Source organism: Papio anubis, chromosome 7 (assembly GCF_008728515.1).
Source record: "Papio anubis isolate 15944 chromosome 7, Panubis1.0, whole genome shotgun sequence".
Classification (NCBI taxonomy): Eukaryota; Metazoa; Chordata; class Mammalia; order Primates; family Cercopithecidae; genus Papio; species Papio anubis.
Genome location: NC_044982.1, coordinates 99838175 through 99863917, shown reverse-complemented (window position 1 = coordinate 99863917; position 25743 = coordinate 99838175). Strand labels below are relative to the sequence as shown.

Genomic DNA, 25743 nt, shown 5'->3' with positions numbered 1-25743 from the left:
TCACTGATTCTATGTTATGGTGAGTTGTATAATTATTTCATTCTGTATTATAATGTAATAATAACAGGGAAAAAAGTACATTATAAATATCATCCTGAAGCTATCCTCCTGCCCCCTGCCTTCCCTGGTCTGTGGACAAATTGTCTTCCAAAAAGCCAGTCCCCAGGACTGCTGCCTTATAGGACAGTAGAGGAATTATCAGAGGAGTGTTTCAAATCTCCTTAAAGGCACTTTATACTCCTGGCTAAGTGAATGTGTTAGCATCACTAAGACCTGGCCACCTGAACATCCTAGCATTCTTTGAGCAAGGCCTTCCCGCCATGGGGCAGAGGCAGGTACCACTTTTCCTGCCATATGGTAGGATTATTGTCTCTTGCTTTTGATGGCAAATTCCAGGCTAGAAATGAGTTTATGACAAAAGCAAATGTTATCATTTGTAAAGTTCCCCCAGAGACTGGGACTTTCCTAAAATTTGATTTTATAGTTGAAGAGCTATAAAATACAGTAACTTTGTGCCATCAGTAACTTTGAATCATATCCAAACAGAGAGGGGGAAACTGCAGCGTTTAAATGAGACTCTGTGGACAAACTTCAACCTGGGAAACAGCTCAGCTTGTCCACCACTGGATTGTGAAGTCGACCTGACCACATGGTTGCCCTTAGTGCCTTGGGGCTTTTTGGTTTTTTTGTTGTTGTTAATTTTTTTAATCAGAATAATGAGAAGCCATATAAATACTCTTTGACTCTAACTCATTCTTGTAAAAGTACATCCTGTAAAAGGGAAAAGATTCTGATAAGGAGGAAAGGGGCTTGGTAGGTGGCCATTCCCTACCCTAGTCTGAAGTCCATCTTTCTGCCCCATCCTTCCACCCCAGTGGAACTAACAAAGCCCAGCCTGGCAGGTACCAAAGACTCTTGGCCCACTCCCTTGTGTGGTACAAACATGGTTTTCTTCTGCTCACACTCTCAAGCTGAACTAGCTGGAGATGATGACCTCTCTACAGATTGACTCTGCCCCGAAGGGCAACCTGCTAACAGCCCAGAACCTTCTGGCTGGGTCTTTTGGGTCCAGAGGCTCCACCATCCTGCCTCCCAGAGGCCCAGCTGTTCAAGGCAGGAGCCCTGTTCTGGGCTTGGCCAGCCTGCCTAGGATCGTGCCCTCTTCCTCTCTCTGGGGGCTGGGCTGGTCCTGGTTTTGCCCCCACTGCAGGATTACTCTCTTATAGTGCCCAAGTTAGAAATAAACCGCATGTCCAGTAGGGACATAGTTAAATAAATTAATAATATACTAACTCAGTGGGGAACAAGGCAGCTTTTATTTTAAAAAATCAAGAAAAAATATATAACATGACAGAATGTATACATTAAAAGTAGGGAAGGGCCAGGCGCTGTGGCTTACGTCTGTAATCCCAGCACTTAGGGAGGCCAGGGCGGGCAGATCACGAGGTCAGGAGATCGAGACCATCCTGGCTAACATGATGAAACCCCGTCTCTACTAAAAAGTACAAAAAATTAGCCGAGTGTGGTGGCGGTCACCTGTAGTCCCAGCTACTCGGGAGGCTGAGGCAGGAGAATGGCATGAACCCGGGAGGCGGAGCTTGCAGTGAGCTGAGATCACACCACTGCATTCCAGCCTGGGCGACAGAGCGAGACTCCATCTAAAAAAAAAAAAAAAAAAAAAAATAGGGAGGAAAGCAATTTGTAAAAATTTGATTATAGAGAGGGAGAAATAGATAATTATTATTTAATGGGTCTAGAGTTTCAGTTCCACAAGATGAAAACATTCTAGAGAACTTTTCACATTGTACAATGAGTATGAGCTGTACACTTTACACTACTGAACTGTACACTGAAAAATGGGTAAGCTAGGCATGGTATCACATGCCATAAGTCCCAGCTACTCATGAGGCTGAAGCAGAAGGATCACTTGAGCCCAGGAATTCAGGACTATAGTGTGCTATGACCACCTGTGAATAGCCACTGCACTCCAGCCTGGGCAACATAGTGAGACCCTGTCTTTTTTTTTTTTTTTTTTTTTTAAAGGGCTGGGTGCAGTGGCTCATGCCTGTAATGGCACTGGGAGAGCCCGAGGCAGGTAGATCATGAGGTCAGGAGTTAGAGACCGAAAGCCCTGACCAACATGGTGGCTTACTTGTGTCTACTAAAATACAAAAATTGGCGGGCATGGTGGCGCATGCCTGTAATCCCAGCTACTCAGGGCTGAAGCAGGAGAATCTGAACCGGGTGAGGAGGTTGCAGTGAGCGAGATCATGCTGTGCACTCCAGCCTGGGGACAGAGCAAGACTCTGTCTCAAAAAAAAAAAAAAAAAAGGTTAAGATGGTAAATTTTATGTTCTGTATTTTATCATAATGTTCTTAAAATATGACTGTATATAGGCAAAATCTGGAGAGAAACCCCTCCTTCTGCAAGTAAAAATACTTCTTAGGTTGGGGTGATAGCATTCTGGGAAAGTACTTAATATACTTTATTCTTAAGGTTTCATTAGCATATTGCTTTCAAGGTATTTTTTTTTTAGTGTAGTCTAGATCCACATCCCATAAATTCATCTCCAATCTTAATTCATAGTGCCCTTGCCTTTTTTCCCTTTTTAGAATGTTAAGGTCATGCTTGCCCATCCCACTCTTACAGAACCTCTTTCGTATTCTCCATATTTTTTCAAAGACCACTTGGAAAGCTGTTTCACTATTCTCATAGTCTCTCAGCACTCTGAGACATAATTTATTTGAGCCAGGAGATCTGCATTCACTTGGGTTTTCGATGCATTCTTTCTCCCAGTTCATTCTCTTCTGACTTTAATTCCTTTTCATCAGTACTTGATCCACTCATTTTGCAAAATACGAGCTGGAAAGTTGAGCCTTCTCTAAGCAGTTACCCCCCAGCAGCTTAGTGGTTGGCTCAGCTCTTCCTTGCCTAAGTGATTGCTCTGAACCTAATTGTAAATGCCTGTTTGTTGGGACCCTCTTCTGAGCGATTAAAATCCATTGCCTTCCACAACACCTTTTAAAATTCTTTTAACAGTCCAAAGAGAAATCTCACTAGAAAATGGCTGTGAAACCAGTATGTGTAATATTTTATTATAATTTAATGTTACATTGATTAGAAATGAAGGCATTTTCAGGGAATTCTATTTATTTTGGTAATAGGTAGATCAATGGATGCATAAAGTTCTTTAAAAATCCATATGGATTATTCTCAAATAAGACTCCCAGTGAAACTATACTGGGTTTGGGGGGTGATTTTCTCTTCTCATTTGTGATGATCACTTTTTGAGAGTTTTTCAACTTTCAGGAGGCATCTCTCCTTTTGGAGTCATCCTGGTTCTTTCTGAAGTTTTGAAACCTACCTTCCTTCCAACAAGAGTTCACTCTGAATTATGCAAAGCCATTCCCTCCCTGTAATTCTGACCAAGCTGCCCCTCCCAGGGTTCCACACTTCTCTCCTGCGTCCTCAGCCAGTTTATCCTGGTGGGCCAATATCTGGCCCAGCCTGGGGAGCAGTTCCTGCCACCCCTTTTCTCTTCTGGAGAACATAGCCATCTAGAGGCAAGTCAAGAACTTGGATATTCAGGCCAGGTGAAGTGGCTCACGCCTGTAATCCCAACACTTTGGAAGGAGGCCAAGACCAACAGATCACTTGAGGTCAGGAGTTCTAGACCACCCTGGCCAACATGATGAAACCTCGTATTCTACTAAAAAAATACAAAAAATTATCTGGGCGTGGTGGCGCACACTTGTAGTCCCAGCTACTCGGGAGTCTGAGGCAGGAGAATCGCTTGAACCTGGGTGGTGGAGGTTGCAGTGAGCTGAGATCACACCACTGCACTCCAGCCTGAGCTACAGAGTGAGACTCCATCTCAAAAAACAAAAACAAAAAAAGAACTTGGATAGCCAAGTAAGGTATTTGTGCGGTGTCTAGAGAGCTAAAGTCCCCTGGTTTCATGCCCATTTTGTGATTTGCATCTAAAATTGAACCCCAGTGTAGCCACTACCAGCTCCAACACTGAACTCATACCCCCATCTTGTTTCCTCTACACCCAGCCATTCAACCACTCCCTCAGAAACTGCATTCTTTTAAAGCAAGTCCCAGATATCATTTCATCTGTAAGTAGTTCACTAGGTAGCTCTAAAAGACTCTAAGGACTTTTTCTTAAACATAACCACAAATACCATTATCACCCAAAACATTAGCAATAGTTCCCTAATAGCATCCCATTTCTCGTCAGTGTCCAGATTTCCTTGATTGTCTCATAGAAGTTTTTTTTTTTTTTGGTCAGTTGGCTTGTTTGAATTAGGATCCACATATTGCCTACATTTGCATTTATCAATTTCTCTATGTTTCTTTTAGTCTGTAGGTTACCCTTTTATTGCGTTTCAGTTTGCTGTTGGTGGTGGTGGTATTGAAGACATCAGTCCTTTTCAAAAATATATATATATGAGATGAATGTAATACATTGATCTTGATTCTTTTATTAAACCAATATAAATTTAAGTTTCAATTCCTTAATTCTACAGCCAAAGGTAAAGGACAGCCCCTACATATACTGAGTGGTAAACCAAAGATACTAAAAATCAATGTTAGCCAAAACAAACAGAGTGGAACACTAGTCCCAACATCCTTGTCCTGATCCCTCCCTGAGCCCTGGGTCCCTGTGAATCCCTAGAACCTTTCAACAAGCAGTGCTTGTGGTGTATTCAATTAAAAAAAATCAACTGCAGGACTGCAGCATCTTTTTATATCTTAAGTTTATGACCACACACTTCTCCCTTCCCTACCTCTGCAGCCTGTCTGCAATGAAGGAGGTACTAACAAAAGCAAGAACATCCCTTCAGTTAGGAGGTCAGCAAAGGGAAAAATGAACCAGGGCAAGAGAAAGCTGGGATTGCCAGAGACCATTGGCTCTCTGGGTAGCTTGGATCCAAAGTCAGAGGAGAGGCAGCCGGTTGTGGCTCACTGATTGGGTGATTGGGTGACCCCCACTCCCTCTGACCACAGGCAGGTGAGCACAGTCCTGCTTTAGCTGGGGTCCCTCATAGTGATCTGGTCCTATATTCTTCCTGTGGTGCTTGGTTGGAGTGGGGGGGGATGGCGGCTGCACATTTATGCAGTGGCCTTTTGACCCTTCGAGGTGGTGTTAGTCTACTTTGAGCTTAGTCTGTGTTTGATGGGCACATCACAGACCATTAAATTCACAAACCATTTCATTCTTAACTCCCCACTACCTCTTGCTTTTTAACCATGACATTGTGGGAAATGTTTGTCACTCAAAAATTGTGGAATTTTGCCATTCTACAATTGTAGCAACTTTGGGGCAATTACTTTTATAAGCTCTCTGGATTGAAAAAATAATAAAAAACAAAACAAGAAAACCTTATAAACCACCTAGTCCCCTCACCATCTGGAAGATGGAACCTAGTAGAAGTAGTGATGTCCAGATCCATTCACAGGGTGGAGTCAGGCCTGGAGATTTTGAAACCTGCAAGATGAAAATTTCCCTTTAATGAGTGTGGACTCAGTGTCCACCTGTGTTTGGATTTATGCCCAAGGGAGAAGAGCAGTGAGTGGGGAGGGCTGAGCAGGCACGGCTGGTGGGAGTGAGCCCACTGGTGTTTGTTCACCTGCTGTATGGGCGTGGAAATCTGGCTGGTGAAGCACATGGCCAGGGCTGGTAGTGCTGTCTCCTCCCTCTGCATGCGCTGCTGGCAGAACCTGGGCTCTGGAAAACAGGGACAATATCATCTGCCTACTGCTGCCACTGAAAGGTCAGAGGGTGGCCCTCACAGCCACCTAGCATATGCCAGTCACACCCTAGCACTAGAGGCAGAAAGATGCTTCCAGACCACAGCTGGCACGCACCAGCTGTGCCTAGAAAGGGTTAAGGGCCTGTCTACTTCCACTTCGATTTCCTTGCCCCTTCAATGGCATAAGGCTAATCAAAAGATAGATTTGGAGGAGATCCCAGTTAATGATTTTACCTTACCTCTTGATCAGCAACAACAGAAGTTTTTTTAGGTTTTCCCCTCCACATCCACTCTCCCCTTCCATGTGCCTGTCATTAAACCAGAAAACTTGCCTGCCAGGTAGGAAGCCAAATACAGAAAGTGTTCACATGACAATTGAAGCAGACTTTGGTCCTGGCAGGCTCAGTGACTAAGAGAAGGCCCAGGTGCTAGAAGAGAGTGTCGGGGGTGCCACCAACAAAGCCTCTGGCGCTAGAGAGGGCCTTTGCTGGGGTCCCCTTCCCCTGCGCTGTCTTGGTGTCTCCATAGATTTCTCCAGAGATGTTTGAGCTCTGCACGTTAGAGCCTCTGTTTTAATGCAGAGGCCACAGCCTGACAGCCGGCCCTCTCCACACAAGCACCTTGCCCCATGGCTAGAGCCCACTCCTGGCTGCCCATCTGCAGCCCCACACTGCAGTCACCCTCACTCGCTGTGGTTCTTCCAGGGCCCAGGAAACCTTCATGCAATGGGACCAGTGCCGGCGGTTCTACAACTTCCTCATGGCCGACAACATGAAGAAGATCATCCTCTCGCACAGGTAGGTCACCTTCCGTTCTCTCTCAGGAGACAGACAGTTCCTTCCTGAGCTCATCTGGGAGCCATGAAAAGCCAGGGCTCCTGTTCCTTCAGGGGAAAAAAAAATACAGGTATGGTACAGACTCTCTGCTGCCTGCATTTGTGACTTGATTAGAAACAAACTTATCTTGGCCAGGCGCAGTGGCTCACACCTGTAACCCCAGCGCTTTGGGAGGCTGAGGCGGGCAGATTGCTTGAGGCCAGGAATTCGAGACCAGCCTGGCCAACATGGCGAAACCCCGTCTCTACCAAAAATACAAAAATTAGCCGGGCGTGATAGTGCCACTGTAATCCCAGCTACTTGGGAGGCTGAGGCAGGAGTCACTTGAACCCGGGAGGCGGAGGTTGCAGCGAGCCAAGATTGTGCCAATGTACCCCAGCCTGGGTGACAGAGCGAGTCCCTGTCTGAAAAAAAGAAAAGAAAAGAAACCTGTCCCAAGCTACTAAATTTGCCAAATCACCTTATGCTTTTGTAATTCCCAGTAAATCTAAGACAAGGAACCAGTTCTACCCCCTTTTCTCCCAAATTAGAGCGGTCACGAGGTGGCTGTCATTGTTGAGGAGACCTTCCCCGTAGGATGCTTCTGTGCCTGGGGGATCAGGACTCATTCTTGGCTGACCCTTGGGCTTCTGACCAAGCAGCAGGGGGACAGGAGTCTCAGGGCATGGTTTCAGCACCTCCCTCCTCTGCATATTCTTCATGCTTATCCTGTCTCTGCACCTCGTAATCCTGTGGTGGATTAACCTGTCAAGTGCTTAGAGCAGTGCCGGTATGCGTAGCACCAGATAAATATTAGCAATGACTTTTTCATTATGATTATTATTATTGCTGACATCTCTGCCTCCTCCTCTACATCTCTCATTCCCTGTAGCTGGACTAGGCTACTTAGAGGTTCCCGTGCCCCCAGCCTCTCCCACACTGCCCTTGCTGAGAATACTCTCCCATTTCTCTGCTGGTGGGAACCCAGCCCATCCTTTAAAGTCCATCTCAGTTCTCCTACTTTTGTGAAGCCAACTCATCCATGCCCAAGTTGCTTTTCTGTTGCTTCCCCTCTGTAAATCCTATGTCTAGAACCAAACTGGAGAGCATTGGAGGGCTTAGGCATGTGTTAATTGCTCCCAGCACCCGAGACACAGCCGTGCACTCAAAAAAATCTGGGGCATTTTTGGTACCACCCTAGGAAAAGCAATCTGACTAAATGATTGGTTTCTTGTTATCTTTTTTTCAGTGGCTAAAGCAGGCCACACACCCTAGATTGGACTTCCTATGGGTGGGCGTTCACATGGCGCCTGAGCAAGGCTGGGCTCGAAGGCCCCATCAGGCTGCCACATTGCCAGATGTGTCCTCATGTCCTCGTTTCAGGAAGGAGAGCAGAGGGAGACTTATGTCCCCTGTGCTGGCTGAAAAATCAGCTGTTCTCACTCGGCTCATGTTTGAGATATAGGAGTGTGCTGGGCACTGAGGTGCATGTGGCTGAGCCGAGGTTTGGATGGGTCTGGAGATTGCAGAGGTTTTGTAGCCAGAAGGGGTGGATCTAGGCCTCTGACACCAAGTCCAAGTCCTTTGTCTGCCTTTCTGCACCTCTGGAGTCGAAAGTGACTCCTCCCAGGAAACATTTGTTTTGCTAAAGGAACCTGGTCTTGCTACTAATTAGTCTAGAATGTTCAAATTATGAGACCCCTTTGAGTGTGTGCTAAGTATTTACATTTTTCAAAGTTACTACAGAAAGTCAAACATCTAGAAATTTTAGGTTAACTTTGAATTTGTACATTCTGTCCAGTAGGTATATAATCTTCCTAACAGTCTTTTGAAAAAAATAAATGCTACAGAAATGTGTTCTTCTTTTGGAGAGGTTGTGAATGGGTAGCAGAATAACAAGTTGGCATAATAAATCCTTCCTTAATAAATCCAGGGCTATGCTTCAGCAAACTCAGTCTGCTTCTCGGTGTGTGACTGAGAGCCCTTGCTGGGAAGAGAGGTCAAAAGGGCATGTTGTGACCCCTACCTCTAATGTCATCCTCTCAAGATGGATTTTTTTCTTAATAGAAATGCTGGTTCCACTTGGGGGTTGGGGAAAAAAAAAAATGATTGCTCTCCTGAATAGATGTTAGCTTTTATCTGAGACACTAGAGAGCTGTTGATTTGCCCAAATGCTAAATGAGTTAACCCTTGTCTTCCTTGGTTTTTGTTTGGGTTTTTTCCACTCCTTCCTGCACACTGAGTCTTCCTTGTTAAGCAACACAAACAGCTCATTAAGGGGAAGGGTCTCTGCCAAGGGGGACATTGTCAACACAGTGTAAGGACGAGGCCCCTACGGCTTGGCCCACGGCCCACCACTCACCACAGGGCCCATCTTGAGTCCCCCTCCCCTGTGCTGAAGGTTTTTAAATATTCAACTAGGTTCAAACCCAATCTTTAGTTTGTCTGGGTACCCCTGAAAAGGGAAATAAGGTTTTGACATTCATCTTTCTACAGTTATTCAAAAGTCAACAGCGCCAGCTCATCCTCTGGGATGTTCCAAAGGTTAAAGATTCTATTTCTAACTGACCACAGTGGCTCTGCCTCCTGGCTTGCTCTGGCAAGGAAGCAGGCTCTGCTGTGGTTGTTTATCCCCCACATCTTAATCTCTGTTTGCTTTTGTTTGCTCTAGGCAAGCTCTTTTTGGAGACCACGTTAAGAAACCCCAGAGCCTGGAGGACACGGACTTGAGCCGGCTCTACACAGCAACATCCCTGATGCAGATTGATGACAATGTGATGAGGTATGTCCGCGCAGGCGGGAGAGAGACGCTCTGGGGCAGGGTGCCAGGCGGGAGGCTGCAGGTCAGCTCTGCCTAGCACTAGTGCTTTGCTCTGCCTACTTTAGTGTTAAGGGTGCTTTTTTTTCCCTTTAAGTAAGTGTCTAGTGTTTAAAAACAGAAGATTTCACAGGAACATTTAAATGTCTAGTTTCTCCTGGAAAATAGGAAAAGGATCTGACGACCCATTCTGCATTCCTACAAAGCATAGTTAGCTTGATTCAAGGAACTGGGGCGTGCAGGCCCTAGCGTGGGCAGTCTTCACCCTACCTGTCCTGCCTCAACAACAGGGCAAGTGTCAGGTGCCACATTAATCTGCATTTGCAGTGGAGTAAAAGGCAAAGGAAGTATTTCTTGTACTTCTCTGTGTCTCTAACAGGAATAGAAAAACTGGCTGGGGGCAGTGTCTCACGCCTGTAATCCTAGGAGGATTTAGGAGGCCATGGGGGAAGATCGCTTGAGCCCAGGAAGTTGAGGCTGCAATAAGCCGTGTTCATGCCATTACACTCCAGCCAGGGCGACACAGCAAGACCCTTCTCAAAATTAAAAAAAAAAAGTAGGAAAACAGAAGATAGACCAAGAGGGCTGTGTGTTTCAAGCAAAATGAACAGAGCCTCTTACTTTGGGGCATGGAGACTCCCCTGAGTGTGAGACACAAATACTGCCCACTTCATTCATCTACTCTACCTGCCTCTCTCCTCCAGGCACCTGAGGTTGCAATCTTGACAGTGTCTTCTTTCCTGGTACCAGTAGATTCTGATTGAGGTTACCCTTAGCTGAAAAAGGAAAAGTTGACTTCTGACCTCATCATTCTCTTTAAAGACGTGATCCTTTTTATTTAACAATCATTTGAGGCCAGGAACAGTGGCTCATGCCTGTAATTCCAGCACTTTGGGAGGCTGAGGCTGGAGGATCACGTGAGGTGAGGAGTTTGAGACCAGCCTGGGCAACATAGCAAGTCCCTGTCTCTACAAAAAAAATTGAAAAATAAAAATAGCCAGGCATAGTGGCACACACACCTGTAGTCCCAGCTGCTTGGGAGGCTGAGACGGGAGGATCACTTGAGCTCATGAGTTTGAGATTACAGTGAGCTATGGTCACAACACTGCAGTGGAGCCCAACTTAGGCAACAGGGCAAGGTCCTGTCCCTAAAAAATAAAAAATAAATTATTTGATATTTTTAGATGTAGTTTAAAGCAAGCAATTATTCTTCATCTAATAGATAGGCAGATATTGACCTGAGGGTATAGGATCTCTGCTTTGCTTTGCTTCCTTACGAGATTTTAGTAGCCTTCTTACACCAAGTAACCTTGAAATATGCCTGCTAACAGTTTCTCAAAGGAAATGAAAACTAGGAAATTGCTGGTATGTTCAGAAGGTGAAAAACGCATCTTACCCACCCTCACTTAAGATAAGGTGTGTGACTGTATTGCGGTGTGTAGTAAGAAAAAAAGAAAAACAAATTAAATTTCCCATTCATCTCCTAAATTTTTTATGCCCAAAAGAGAATGTTTCTAAACACTCTCCAAAGTCTTTCCTCTTTAGTAGTGTTGGATAGTAGCAATTTTATGATCATAACCAGTCTTGGTGGCCTCCTCATAGATCCATCCCAGCACTACTGGAGGGATAGAATGCATTCCCTGCCTGCTGAGACTGCAAACGAACTGATTTCACAAGGACAGGCATCTTGGCAATGATCTCTACACTTGGCCTCCTCCCTGTCAAAAGGGCCCTAATAGTCCAGCCTGAGCTTTCCAGGCCATTCCCAGGCAGAGATGTCTAATGAGATCCACAGCTTTCGGGGAGGGAGGATAGCTTAAAGACCCTAGTCAGAACAGGAAGACCCGCCATTCAGAAGTCAGAGGCCCTAATCTGTGTCGGAAAGAGGTTTTGAGATCCTCTGGCCTGGGCCTCCTGGTGTCAGAGCTCCAGGATGAACCTTGTGGGGCCTCTGGGAGCACAGAGCAGAGCAGGGCAGAGCTGCGGCCCCTCATTCATGCCGAGCACTGAAGGTTTTGTTACCTGCCAGTTTATCTCTATTGCTCCGTAGTCAGAGATATGGAGCAGTAGTCAGAGATAAAGGGACAGAATTGGTAACTTTGAATGACAGTCTCATTTCTGTTATCTAATACATATTTTATTTCAGTTCACAGTGGTCCTGTTACTCCACCAAGAACCCTGTTAATAGGAAACTTCCAGTAAATGTCCTTGAATTTCAGTTTCTCCATATCTGTAGTGACAACTGGTTTTATACTGCCTCAAGAGATGTAACATACACTAATAATTACATAGATAACCATTACTACAGGGTAATTACTCTGGGTGGGTCATGATGGTAGTAAGCACTTTAACATCAGAAGTCTCACAGTTCCATTGAGGAAGGCCTTGCCTTCAGATTCATTTTATACAGGAGAAGCTGAGGCTCAGATAAGTTGAACCATTTGCCCAAGATCACATAGCCAGTAAATGACCGAAGCAGGATTTGAACCCTGATGCCAAAGCCAGTGCTCTTAACCCCGAATCTTGCTACCTACATACATTACATTGATATGATGAGTTAGCGCAGGATCTGGAACAGTCATAAAATCAGCTCAGCATTCAGGCCTAACTCCTGCCTCTGTCTACTCTACCAATGCCACAAGTTAGCATGAGGAACTGGAGCCATAATCGGCTCAGCATTCTGATCTTATGACCAGTGTTTTATCCTTTTTCTTTTTTTCTTTTTCTGGTGTGTTCCAGGAAGTTTCATGGCTATAACTCCCTGAAGGAATACTATGAGGAAGAAAGTTGCATGCGGTACCTGCACAGGGTGAGTGACCATCACTGGCTCAGAATTAGCATCACTCCATCCAGCCTCGCACACAATACAACAAATATCCCTCCTAAATTTTCCTGGTGGAAGCTTAGCTGGAATCTGGCTCCAACCGTTCTTTTAGCTTGGATTTGTTTATTGAACCGTACTTTCTCCCTCTGTAACTGCCATACATTAATCCCAGAGCTGCCCCTTAGACTGGTGTGCTCCCATGTCTGTGTGAGGGCCTTTAAAATTGCTCCAACACCCACTTTTTTGTTAGTCTTCCTTTGACAGCATAATCCTGTCTGATTTCTGCCAGATCAATGAGATCTGTCTAGGTTTCTTACCATGCGGGACCCTCTTTTGGCCATTCTGTATTTTGTTACCATAGTGCCTAAGACTGAACTCAAAATTCCTGCCATTATCTGGTAAAGCACAGAGTAAAGCTGATGTGTTTCTGTATCAAAGTGATGATGAGCATGTCTATTTTTTTTCTTTTTCTTTTTCTTTTTTTTCTTTTTTCTTTTTTCTTGGTGGTTTTTTTTTTTTTTTTTTTGAGATGGTGTCTCACTCTATCGCCCAGGCTGGAGTGCAATGGCGCAGTCTCTGCTCACCATAACCTCCACCTCCTAGGTTCAAGCGATTCTCCTGCCTCAGCCTCCTGAGTAGCTAGGATTACAGGCGTGCACCACCACACCTGGCTAATTTTTGTATTTTTAGTAGAGACGGGGTTTCACCATGTTGGTCATTCTGGTCTCAAACTCCTGACCTCGTGATCTACCTGCCTCAGCCTCCCAAAATGCTGGGATTACAGGCGTGAGCCACCACGCCCAGCTGAGCGTGTCTGTTGATAAGGTAGACTGGTTTGTATTAATGCAACTTTTAGCAGCTACAATAAACCTTGTGTGTATTAAGTTTGTGGCCAACCAAAATCTCCATATGTTTGTTTAACCTGAATGACCAACAAGCCAGTCTCCCCTATTTATCCAAACACAGGAATTCCCATTTATTCTTGTCAATGTCCACCTGTAGGTTTGGCCCACCATTCCCCTGGCTAAAGCAGATCACTGGGAACTGTAGTTGTGCTATCTTATCAGCCATCCCTCCTAGTTTAGCATCATCAGACTTTTGATGTCATCATTTAAGCCATTATAGGAATGTTGAGCTGTCTAGAGCCAACATCAGAGACCTACAGGATAGCACAATCATTCACTGCCTCAGTATGACTGTTCAATGACATCTGAGTCTCCCTATCAGTACCATCTCCACTAAAATGAAAAAGAAGGCTATTGGCTGTTTTAGTAAAGTGGATGTTGAATGCAACCCTGCCAATGGTTTTCCAATATCCACCAGCCTACTCCTGTTTTCAACCTTCAGATTCTTTTTCTTTTTTCTTTTTTTTTTTTTTTTTAAGAGACAGGGTCTTGCTCTGTTTCCCAGGCTAGAGTGCAGTGGCGTGATCATAGTTCACCACAACTTTGAAATCCTGGGCTCAAATGATCCTCCTGCCTCAGCCTCCTGAGTAGCTGGAACTATAGGCATGAGCCACACTCCTGACCTAGATTCTTTTGATTTGTTCTGTTTTTGTTTTTGTGTTTGTTTTAACAAATAGAGACTGGGTTGTGGGTCTCACTATGTTTCCCAGGCTGGTCTCAAACTCCTGGGCTCAAGCAGCCCTCCCACCTTACCCTCCCAAAGTGCTGGGATTACAGGCATGAACCACTGTGCCCAGCCTTGGCCTAGATTCCTCTAGAATCTCTTTTGTCTGGTGTGGAGTGCACTTCGTTTTTCCTTCCCATGATATAAACTGAATTAATATGTACATAATTCATTATCAAGTCATTTCCTAAAAGGCATGGCTAATCTGAAACACTCTGATGATCATCAGGAAGCTTTGGTTCTGCACACTCCTGCTTCCAGGGCAGTAATCACAATGGCAGATGTAACTCATCACACTGCCGGAGAATACAAGGCGTCCTTACTCTACCTGTTCAGCAAGCTGAACTGTGACCCTCTTCCCTTTGCTTCAAAAATATGTCCAGCAGTGAGTTTGAGCCTTGAATCAATGGGGTCTGAAAATGGGAATCAGTCATTTAATTCTGCTTTATTTTCTTGTTGCAGATTTATGTTCCTCTCATGCTAGTTAATGCAGCTGACGATCCGTTGGTGCATGAAAGTCTTCTAACCATTCCAAAATCTCTTTCAGGTAAGTGTTTCTTCCTACTGCCCTCTCAGCAGCTCAGCAAATTGCCACAGTAAATTCTGTCACCTTCACTATGCTGTCATCTCCTGAGACACCCTCTTTAGGGAAAGACATCTCATAGCAGTCAGTGTTCTTATTTTGTGTAGCCTGATAGTCCTCGGGCTATGATGGGGCCTGGGCATCAGGCTCCCCTCATGTTCCTCCCAGGGCATGAGACAGGACCACCATGTATATTCATAGCCAGTAGGGCTCTGGGGAATCACCTGATGTTCTGTGAAATTATCTCAGGGTTAGGGTTCCCTTAAGTTTGAGAGTTTGACATAAAGAGATATTTAGATTTAAAATTCGGGACTAGGTACGGTGACTAACACCTGTAATCCTAGCACTTTGTGAGGTTGCAGTGGGAGGATCACTTGAGGCCAGGAGTTCGAGACAAGCCTGGGCAATATAGTAAGACCCTACCTCTACAAAAAACTTGAAAATTAGCTGGACATGGGGAGGCTGAGGCAGGAGAATGGCATGAACTTGGGAGGCAGAGCTTGCAGTGAACCGAGATTGCGCCACTGCACTCCAGCCTGGGTGACAGAGCGAGACTCTGTCTAAAAAAAAAAAAAAATTGGCTGGACCTGGTGGCACATGCCTGTAGTCCTAGCTACTCAGGAGGCTGAGGCAGGAAGATCACTTGAGTCCAGGAGTTCAAGGCTGCAGCAAGCTGTGATTGTGTCACTGCACTCCAGCCTGGGCAACAGAGCAAGATTCTGTCTCTAAAAATAAATAAATATTAAAAAAAAATAAAATTTGACTTGAAAAGCAAAACAAAAAATCCTGTTCTGCTATCTCTTGTGATAGCCTCTCCATCTGCTTTAAACATAAAAATAGAAGCAACTGGGTCGAGTGTGGTAACTCATGCCTATAAATCCCAGCACTTTGGGAGGCCGAGGTAGGCGGATCACTTGAAGTCAGGAGTTTGAGATCAGTCTGGCCAACATGGTGAAACCCCATCTCTACTAAAAGTACAAAAATTAGCTGGGCATGGTGGTACATGCTACTGGAGAGACTGAGGCATAAGAATCGCTTGAACCCAGGAGTGGAGGTTGCAGTAATTTTTTCTGTCTCAAAAAAATCAAAAATCAAAAATAAAGTTAAGCTCTAGGTTATTATTTTTCAGGATGACCACTTAGCATGTGGCGTTGAGAGCTTAGGCATCTTTTAACACAACATGCAGCTTTAAGAATCTTGAAGATAGGCCGGGCGCGGTGGCTCACGCCTGTAATCCCAGCACTTTGGGAGGCCAAGACGGGTGGATCATGAGGTCAGGAGATCAAGACCATCCTGTCTAACACAGTGAAACCCCGTCTCTACTAAAAAAATAAAAAAATTAGCCGGGCATGGTGGCGGGCGCCTGTAGTCCCAGCTACTTGGGAGATTGAGGCAGGAGAATGGCGTGAACCCAGGAGGCGGAGCTTGCAGTGAGCCGAGATCGTGCCACTGCACTCCAGCCTGGGTGACACAGCGAGACTCCGTCTCAAAAAAACAAAAAAACCAATCTTGAAGATAAATGTCTGTAGTGAAAAATCATTGACTCCGTTGAATTCTCCTTGTTCTCTAGCAAATGATACTGTAAATGCCACGAATCCCTACTCAGAGCCCAGCCCCCACCGCTAGCATGGGAATCACCTGGGAGCTTTTTAGAACTGGAGAATCTCAGCTCCCCCTTCAGGCTTATTAAATCAAAATCTGCATTTTAATAAGATATCCTCAGTGATTCCGACTCACAAAGTTAGGAAACACATTGAATCACCTGGGGAGCTTGAGCAATACCAACACTTGGGAATTCCCCTCCCTCACTCCTCCTCAACCTCCCACCCCAGAGATTCTGATTTAATTCATCTGGGCCAGCCTGGGTGTAAGCTGGTGCCCATTCAGCTCCAAGCCAAGCTGTATTCTAAAACCTGCTAGGTGCCACTGTCTTGCCTGCCCCCTCTTTGTTGAACAAGGCAGAGTGAGTAGAGATTGAATGCCCACTTAGGTGACTACCCCTGTGGGGAAAGCCCAGGCTACCCTAGCCAGCTCACCTCTGCACCTCCTGTCCTGGAGCAAACTAGAGAACAGTAACTCACTCAGCTGCCTTTCCCCTGCAGAGAAACGAGAGAACGTCATGTTTGTGCTGCCTCTGCATGGGGGCCACCTGGGCTTCTTTGAGGGCTCTGTGCTGTTCCCGGAGCCCCTCACATGGATGGATAAGCTGGTGGTGGAGTACGCCAACGCCATTTGCCAATGGGAGCGTAACAAGTCACAGTGCTCTGACACGGAGCAGGTGGAGGCTGACCTGGAGTGAGGCCTCCGGACTCTGGCATGCTCCAGCAGCCCTCCTCTGGAAGCTGCGTCCCCTCACCCCCTGTTTCAGGTCTCCCATCTCCCTCAGTGACCTGGATCTGACCTCACACCATCAGCAGGGGGCACCCACCATGCACACCTGTCTCGGAGTAGGCAGCTCTTCCTGGGAGCTCCAGCCTATTTTTGTGCTTAGTTACTGGTTTTCTCCATTGCATTGTTAGTCATGGTGACAAGTGACAGAGTTCTTGCCCTCTGTCCAGTTTCAGCATCTGGTTGCTTTTAAGCCAAGTACATCTAGTTTGCCTATTAAAAATGTGTCTGAATAGCAATTTTGCTTTGCCACCAAAAGGCTTTTCCCTGAGAACAGTGAAGGGTGTATGTCATTTTGTGGTGGTTGGTATGTGTCCTTACGTAGACCTTAAAAAGAGCTCACCCTTCCAGGCCAATGCTGAAGACACAGCTTAGCTTGGAAGCCTGAGAAGCCAGGCTTCCCAGGCCAGAGTGTGGCTTCTTAAATGGCAAAGGAAATTCCTTTGAGTCACAAGCCAAGTTTTCACCCTATCTTCTAAGATCATTTCCCTACACTTTGCTGCTGCTGAGAGTTACATGGGGCACTTGTTAAAAATTCAGCCTCCCAGGTCCCTCCCCTCGGAGAGGCTGATTCACTGGGTCTGGGAAGGAGCCTGGGGATTTTAATTTTTGACAAGTGCCCCAGATGATTCTCATCACCAAGCAAATTTTGGAAATGCTGTTCAACAGCGCCCTTGAATTGGAAACATCTTCATAGCTCATTTTATTGGAATTCATAATCAGTCAGGGGTATCCCCTAGCTCCCATGGTCTCCAGAGCAGCAAGGCCAGCTATGGAGCTGCCATCGTGTGACCACAGTGTGATGGCTCAGAAGGGCTCTGGGTGGGCTGAGCATCTGGGCTGTGCCCTGGCTCAGCTTTTCACCCTCAACAAAGTCCCTGTGGACTTCAGTTTCTTCACCTCTAAAATGGGGGACTTGGACCAGGTAGATTGCTGAGCTCACTACCAGGTTCAAAGTTCAATGACAAACTCAGTTTACTGAGGTTTGAGAGAACATCCCTCCAGGGGAGCCTGGGAGCTGCTCTCCCAGTCTAAGCATGTAGATATCATCATTTGCCTTTTGTGTGTGTGTGTGTCCCTTATTTGATAAAAAGATGTTTTGGTGTTTTTTTTGTTTTTTTTTTTTTTAAGCACTCACTTGTAATTTTAGTTTTTAAACCCAAGTTCCTCCAACTTTGCTTTTTGATACCAAACAATTCAAAAGTTGGACCTGAGTTTGGAGACAGATATTTCCAACCTAAGTGGGTATTATTTTGAAACCAGATTTTTAATTTAATAGCCTATATTTGTAGTCTGTTGGATAGGTGTTTCCAAAGTGTGTCTTCTGAAGTGAAAACACAACTCTAGGTTTCAAGTACTCCTTTTCTCCGATCCTGTGGTACTTGAATATCTAAAAACCCTGCACTTTGAAAAATCAGCAGTTGCTATCTGGAACTAAAGAGAACTATGAGTAAAATTGCCTGGATACTTTAAAAAGATAGTTTCCCTCCTTCATCTCCTTTGACTCCAGGACAGACTGTAATATAAGTAGTGGGTCTGCATGGATGTTTCAGGGATCAAAGGAGCCACCTGAGCACCTGAGTGCCAACCCTCAGGGCCACAGGTGGGTGTGGTTTGGGCACGGGTCCAAGTGACTGTGACGGGAACGTCCGTAACCTGAAGAAGTTGTTTTCTGACAATCACCAAATCATCTGAATAACATCAAAAACAGCCCTTGTCTCAGAAAATTGAGATTTCTGTGGTCTCAACTTTGCTTTGGTATAATTTCTGACACTCGCCAACCTCTATCATTATGACTTTCCCCCCAGTGTATTATTTCTCTAATACATTTCCTTTTCGTGTTCTTTTAGCACAGACTGGCACTTTACCCCTCAATTTGGAAGCTATTCCCTCTCCTCTGTACTTTTCCCTTCACCCAACTACAGCTGTGATCCTGACGATTGATAGTCATATTTCTGCCACTACTACCTTCATTTCTCAAGGCTTTTTATGAGAATAGGTAAACCAAGCAATAACATCCTAGGATTGAATCACTACCACGGAAGAGCGAGAGGCTCCTTTCATATGCCTGAGGCCACACCCCTTAACCTATTCTGACAGCATAGTGGCTGGCCCAGGTACTAGCTCCATTCAGAAATTTGGGAAGAGAAAAGACAGCCCTGTTGTCACACAAACCGGCGTGGGGGAGGGTGGAGCCTGGTCTGCATGGCAGTCCTGGTGGCCCCTGTGGAGGACAGGCAGGGCTGGCAGCATAGCCTTTGTTGCTACACAACCGGAATTTGCTCCCCCAGGACTGTGGGAGCCAATGTCCCAGCTGAAATCTTTTTAGTGTGTGACTCTGAATGGCACTCACATTCCATTTTGGCTCACATGAAATTAACTGAAGCCCTTTGTTCAAGCTTCAGGCTCTTAGGCATGGAAATGCGAATGTGACTGTGGCTGTCTTACAGGAGAATTCTTGTTTGTCCCTGAATGAGAGCACAGAGGCATTGAATTTACAGAGCTGCAAACTTGCCTGGTAAATGAGGGAGTGGCAGTTTATTACATAGGTCATCCTTTTTCCTTCCTCCAGGTGTCCTTGCCTTTCTTCCCAAAGTCATTCATTTCTGATGATTATATGAATCCCCCTTTTGCTAGTAAGGTTCTATTTGGGCGAAAACAAGGCTGAATTTTTAAAGAGTATTTGAATATTATATTTTAGAATCAAATTGAGGTTATAAATTGCATCAACCGGACAATTCCACTGCAGGAATAATGTGTTAAAAACCAATGGGGAGAAGCACCCACATCTCTCCTGTAGTACTCCGTGTCTCATAAGCAATTTGAAGATACTTATAAGTAACTGATTCCAGTCAAATTAGGTTTAACTGACTCAAAAAATTGTGTCAAGTTTCTTTAATGTTTTTATGTTAGAAGTGAGTTTAACAGACTTGAAGAAAACTGTTATCTTTTCCTGCTGTGAGTTTACACGAATGATTCCAGAGCAGAGTGAAAGCAGAAAGCTGTTGGTTGCAATATTCTCCTCTCTGCAGCATTTTACGCTTACTGGGAACCTTATGAGTCACCATAAGAGTGGAAATATACCTGAGTTCTTGTCCTAATGGTCTCTAATTCACATTGGATCATGGGCAAATCACCTCACCTCTCTGAGCCTGTTCCCTCCTCTTAGACCATCTCTAAGACCATTTAATCTATTTACACATCATTTGCTTGAACATTGCTGAACATCAGTGTGAACTTGGCTTCTCCAGCCCTTGCAAGTGGAAACAACTATGTCAAGGCTCAAGGCTCATGCTGAGGGGACTTGGAGGGAGGGACTTCTGCATTAAGCTTTCCTGGTGAAGACCCTTGATCTTGTCCAAAGCCCTGTGTCTTTGACTGGCTTCTCTTCAGAGTCCCCATTGTCATCGTAAGATCCTTGCTATTCTGAGGGTGGTCTTGTGACTGTGGCAGGTGCTGGCCGCTGGAATGAGGAGCCTATCTCCATCCTCCAGTGTGACTCAGGCAGAGCACTGAGAATTCCCAGGGCAGAAATCCTTCCTGTTCAGGCTTTCATTCTAAAACTACAGTCTTCATTAAAGCTGAACTGTCTGGGTAGCTGAGCTTCTATGCCCGGCATCTGAATGAGAGCTCTCTTTGTAACTGTGTGGCTTGAGATCTATTTTGCCAGCTCCTGAGAAACAATACACATGTTCTTGTTTGTGTTTGCTCGGCAAGCAGATGTCTGAGATGTAAGAGGCTTTTCTTTTCCTGTGCCATTGATTCCGACTTAGAGCTGAAGTAAAGATCACTGAAACATCACGTCAAGTTGAAGTCACTCATAGGTCTTTGTCCTTTAGGCAGGACAGGAGAGTCATTAAGAAGCATTTCACTGTAGCATTCTGTCACAATATCATCTGGAATTGTTTTCTTTGCCCAGAAAGCCTTAACTTGCCTCTAGAGAATCCCTGGTATTACAACAATATTGTGTCATTAGAATTCAAATTCTTCTGCTGTGGAAGTTTGAAGCGAAACTGCAGCAAAACCAGAGAATTTCCTCAAGTGGACTGAGGCTTCTTGTTATCTTATGCTCCCATCCCTCCCTCAACAATATGAGTGATCCAGAACTGGCCCAAACACCTCAGCTCTGGCCCCTTTTTACCCTTCTTGGCCTTACTCTGCTGTTCAAAGCCACTTTGGATTGCTTGGATGCTTTGAAAAGCCATGAAAAGTAGCCTGCCTGTGGCATTTAGAGGCCAAGCAATTGATGGAAAGTGTTTCTTCTACCTCTGTTATCTAAGCAGAGGGAAGTAAACCCCTCACGCCCCTACTGCCCCCAGTTACCCTAGAATTGCTTTTGCCAAATTGTAGTTGAAGCTAAGGAAGGGGCATCTGGCCCCTGCTGACAGAGGGAACTGGAATGCCACACAAGGCAAGGCCTGCTTCCTTCCCGGCTCTGCTGCTGCTACCTCCGAATGCTGCAGCCCAGGCTTCCTCTTACAGTGGCCCTTGGAAGTAGGCTGCAGAGTAGACAGCTGCTTCTTTTGGAAGAGTCAGCCCCCCGTGTTTTCTGAACTGTTTTTCCTAGCATGTATGTGGGTAGAGCTTTCATGCATCTCCAATAATAAGAAGCTGAAGTTAGTTTTTTTTTATTCTCCAATTTAAAACTTTTATTTAAAAAGTAAACTATTATTAATGTCGAAAATGCAAACTTGGGGAGAGCAAAAAGATCACACATAAGGCTGTCACTTCACACTTGGAGGGTTGCACAGCAGCCGGGCAGGCTCCCTCACTTCCCAGTGGGGGCAGCAGCCCAGGTGAGGCAGCACCTCACTTCCCCAGACAGTGCAACAGCCAGGCAGAGGCGTCCTCACTTCCCAGACAGTGCAGCAGCCAGGCAGAGGCGCTCCTCACTTCCCAGACAGTGCAGCAGCCAGGAAGAGGCGTGCCTCACTTCCCAGACAGTGCAGCAGCCAGGCAGAGGCGCTCCTCACTTCCCAGACAGTGCAACAGCCAGGCAGAGACGCTCCTCACTTCCCAGACAGTGCAGCAGCCAGGCAGAGGCGTGCCTCACTTCCCAGATGGTGGGTGGCCAGGCAGAGGCATTCCTCACTTCCCAGAAGGTACAGTGGCCGGACAGAGACACTCCTCACTTCCCAGACAGGGCAGGGGCCGGGCAGAGGTGTGCCTCACTTCCAAGATGGTGGGACAGCTGGGCAGAGGCGCTCCTTGCTTCCCAGAGGGTGGGCAGCCAGCCAGGAAGAGCGCTGCTCACTTCCCAGAGGGTGGGCGGCCAGACAGGCGCGCTTCTCACTTCCCAGATGGGCAGCCCCCAGGCAGAGGCCCTCCTCACTTCCCAGATGGGGCAGGGGCCTGGCAGAAGCGCTCCTCACTTCCCGGAGGGTGGGCGGCCAAGCAGAAAGGCTTCTCACTTCCCAGACGGGATGGGGGCTGGGCAGAGGCGCTCCCCACTTCCCAGAACAATTCTTTATGAATTTCATAAAGGATTGAATGTGCAACTGAAACCTGCTAGTGATGATCTGGTAATATACAATTTGTCCAGTAGCCAAACAGTTTGTTTTTATTGTGTTTTCTCACCATAAGAGATCATTAAACGCAAAGCCTATATGGCGCTGTACACACACAAAAGAAAATGGTCACCGCAGGCCATACTACCAATGAAATGGTAGGTAAACAAATCTTTTTCTGGTCAAGAAAAAAAAAAAGAAATAGCACTTTGTATGCTTCACTCTACAAGATGAATTTCACTAGAAAGAATCCAATGAAGGCCGGGCATGGTGGCTCCCGCCTGTAATCCCAGCACTTTGGAGGCCAAGGCGGGTGGATCACCTGAGGTTAGGAGTTCGAGACCAACCTGGCCAACATGGTGAAACCCCGTCTCTACTAAAAATGCAAAAATTAGCTGGGTGTGGTGGTGGGCGCCTGTAATCCCAGCTACTAGGGAGGCTGAGGTGGGAGAATTGCTTGAACCCAGGAGACAGGTTGCAGTGAGCCGAGATCATGCCACTGCACTCCAGCCTGGGGGACAAGAGTGAGACTCCGTCTCCAAAAAACAAAGAATCCAATGAAAATGGCTGCAATTACAACAAGAAGTGAAGGAAGAGGACTGGTGACATCTCTGAAGGATGCAGTTGAGGTTGATCCAGGTTTATCCAAATGTGCTACCTTTCTGAGCCTTAAACCTTCATCTCTCAGGTGTCGATTTTCTTCTGATAGCTTCATCATTTCTCCCTGAAGTCTTTTACACTCTTCTGTTAGTTTCCTTGTTGCGGTGTCATTAAGTGAAACACTGTGTGGTTTTGGCATGGGTCCATCTTGTTCAGATGCATTCAGTGGAACAGCTTTGCTAGGTTCCATGTCATTCAATTTATCATTTTCATTGGGCATTTCAAATACACATCTCAATTTGGAATCCATTAATTCGTCAGGTTTTGCCTCTTTCCACACAACTTCCATATCTGAAGTGTTCAGTGGAGCAAAAATTGTACCATACACTTGTGTTTACTCTTTTCATTCGGATCATAGTCAAAGGGCTGTAGCATTACTGAAACAGTCACAGTTGACCCTGGGTCAATAATTCCACCGTTGGGCCTCACACAGTACTGGTGAGGCGCTGTAGTCTTCACTTTGAAACACACTTTTCTATCCGATGGATTTTGCAATTTAAGATTTATAGTGACTACATCTGTGAAGGGGCCTTTGAATTTGAGGGCTGTGGGCAGGTCGAGGACCGGGATCTGCTCGTGCTTCGCCATGGCCCCGGAGGTGGACGCCATCAGAGAGACAGCACAGAGCAGGGTGGCGGTTTGCTCGCTGGGGGCGGGAACGATGGCGAGGGGGGAGGGGGAGCGAGTTTGCATCTCTCCTTTTCCTGGTTAGACTCTGTTCAACCACATTCTTATGTTGGCAGATCTGCTTCCAGATTGACTTTTTGAGAACCATCACTTTCACATTCCTAATTCTGATTTTGTTTTGTTTTGTTTTGTTTGGGTTTCTGAAACTTAAAATGCTGCCCTGAAAATACTATATTTTTGAGTTTGTGTTCTGAAAGCCTCTGTGCTGCTGGATCTTTGGGGGGGAAATACAGGATCCTTCAGCATTGAGGTGTTTAAGATTTGCAACTAGCAATGCAATTTTTTCTAAATATGGGGATATTTACCTTTAATAAGAAATTATACTAAACAATGATGTCCTTGATCATTTTATGTTCTCATATTACTTTCGATTCTACTATGATTGTGTGGTGGTGAACAAAGATCATTACAAACAAAAACTGTAATTTTGTTATATTTGATTCAATGGAATTTACTTAAAAAATAAAGACTAAAAATGTGGTGTGGCTATGTGTCCTTTGTATAGTGGCAGTTTTCCATCTGAAAGGATTCTTCCTGTGTCTTCACCAAAGTATGAGATTAATGGAAATACACAAAACCCCATTTTTGCACCACAATTGATGTTAGTCCATCTTCGCAAACAAATACCAAAACCTTGACAGGGCCACAAGCATCTTCACAACCCCATCTTCTCCAGGCAAGAAAGCCAAGAACTAAAATAAGTGAAGTATCTGTTTTCTACTTTTTTATTTTTTAGAGACAGATTCTTGCTCTGTGGCCCAGGCTGGAGTGCAGTGGCATGATCACAGCTCACTGCAGCCTTGACCTCTTGGGCTCAAGCAATCCTCCTGCCTTAGCCTCCCGAGTAGCCCCTGGGACTACAGGGACTTGCTACTGTACCTGGCTAATTTTTTAGTTTTTAGTTTTTTGCTGTGTTGCCCAGGCTGGTCTCAAACTTAAGTTCAAGCAGTCCTCCTGCCTTGGCCTACCAAAGTGTTGGAATTATAGCTGTGAGCACCATGCCCAGCCTCAGTGTTTTAATCATTTCTTAAAAGTGAATCATGAAGACAAAATGCAAGGCAAGGTGTAAATGGTGCTTGCCATGTGTGATTTGTAGGCTTTTCCAATAATGTTCTTTGAAAAGACTAGGTGAGGCCGGGTGCGGTGGCTCACGCCTGTAATCCCAGCACTTTGGGAGACCGGGCCAGGTCTGAGGCGAACCTGAGGTCGGGAGTTCAAGACCAGCCTGACCAACATGGAGAAACCCTGTCTCTACTAAAAATACAAAATTAGCTGGGCGTGGTGGCACATGCCTATAATCCCAGCTACTCGGGAGGCTGAGGCAGGAGAATCACTTGAACCCAGGAGGCGGTGGTTGTGGTGAGCCAAGATCGCGCCACTGCACTGCAGCCTGGGCACAAGAGTGAAACTCCCATCTCAAAAAAAAAAACAAAAAACAAAAAACTAAGTGAACATTTCCCAAGTTAAGATTATATTGGGTTGGTTGGGTGCTGGTGGTGGTTTCTTACTTGAATCTGTCTGAACCCAAGCTAAGGTCTCCCAGGACCAAGCACTGGCTCAGCCAGGAAGGTTGTACCAACCCCAAGAGACACTCACAGCTCCCTTCCCTCCTCGGCCACACAAAACCTTTGTCAAGTTAGGCAGGGTGGGGAGTGTTAGCTTTAGAAGATTTGCATTAACAAGACCTAAAAATGCCCAGTGCCAAATTTCAAACTTCATGCCTCTCTGGTAAGCAAGCTTCCCCTCGATTCATATCCCCCACAAAATAGCCAGACTATTTTGGCCCAAGAAAACCAGCTTGCAAAGAATACTACCTATGGAAAGACTACATGGAAGAGATTTGAGGTCCAGGGCATTAGGCCGGTCAGTGCCAGCTGCATGCCAGTGTGGTCAGGCAGGACCAGTAGCACACAGCTGCCCTCTCCTGTGGCAGCCGTACAGCATTTGTGCTCAGTGACACCTCACTCACTGCCCCAGTCATGCTATTTTTTATTTTACCTTTCATTAACAGGCCTCTCTGCTCTAGTCCTATGGGGAGTACTTTCCCTTGGTGAAGATAAAACACCTAACTG

The 25743-nt window shown here is 45.7% G+C and overlaps 1 protein-coding gene and 1 pseudogene across 7 annotated transcripts in view; one reads left to right on the top strand and one right to left on the bottom strand.

Moving 5' to 3' along the window:
* Window positions 1-24151, top strand: part of ABHD2 (abhydrolase domain containing 2) — a 118497-nt gene extending 94346 nt beyond the window's left edge. For 2 of the 6 annotated variants that reach the window (XM_009210891.4, XM_017960910.3), the window contains exons 7-11: window positions 6465-6557; window positions 9247-9357; window positions 12133-12202; window positions 14309-14393; window positions 16532-17054. In XM_009210891.4, the coding sequence (XP_009209155.1) occupies window positions 6465-6557; window positions 9247-9357; window positions 12133-12202; window positions 14309-14393; window positions 16532-16728 (556 nt within the window). In that variant the 3' untranslated portion in view covers window positions 16729-17054. Of the gene's footprint in view, window positions 1-6464; window positions 6558-9246; window positions 9358-12132; window positions 12203-14308; window positions 14394-16531 lie in introns of all 6 variants that reach the window. The other 4 variants (XM_009210892.4, XM_017960913.3, XM_031668372.1 and 1 more) reach the window with 3 other exon arrangements.
* Window positions 22209-23776, bottom strand: LOC101023524 (annotated as a pseudogene). Its single transcript, XR_001904564.3, has one exon. The product of XR_001904564.3 is annotated as a vesicle-associated membrane protein-associated protein A pseudogene (transcript).
* Window positions 24152-25743: the final 1592 nt, after the last annotated feature.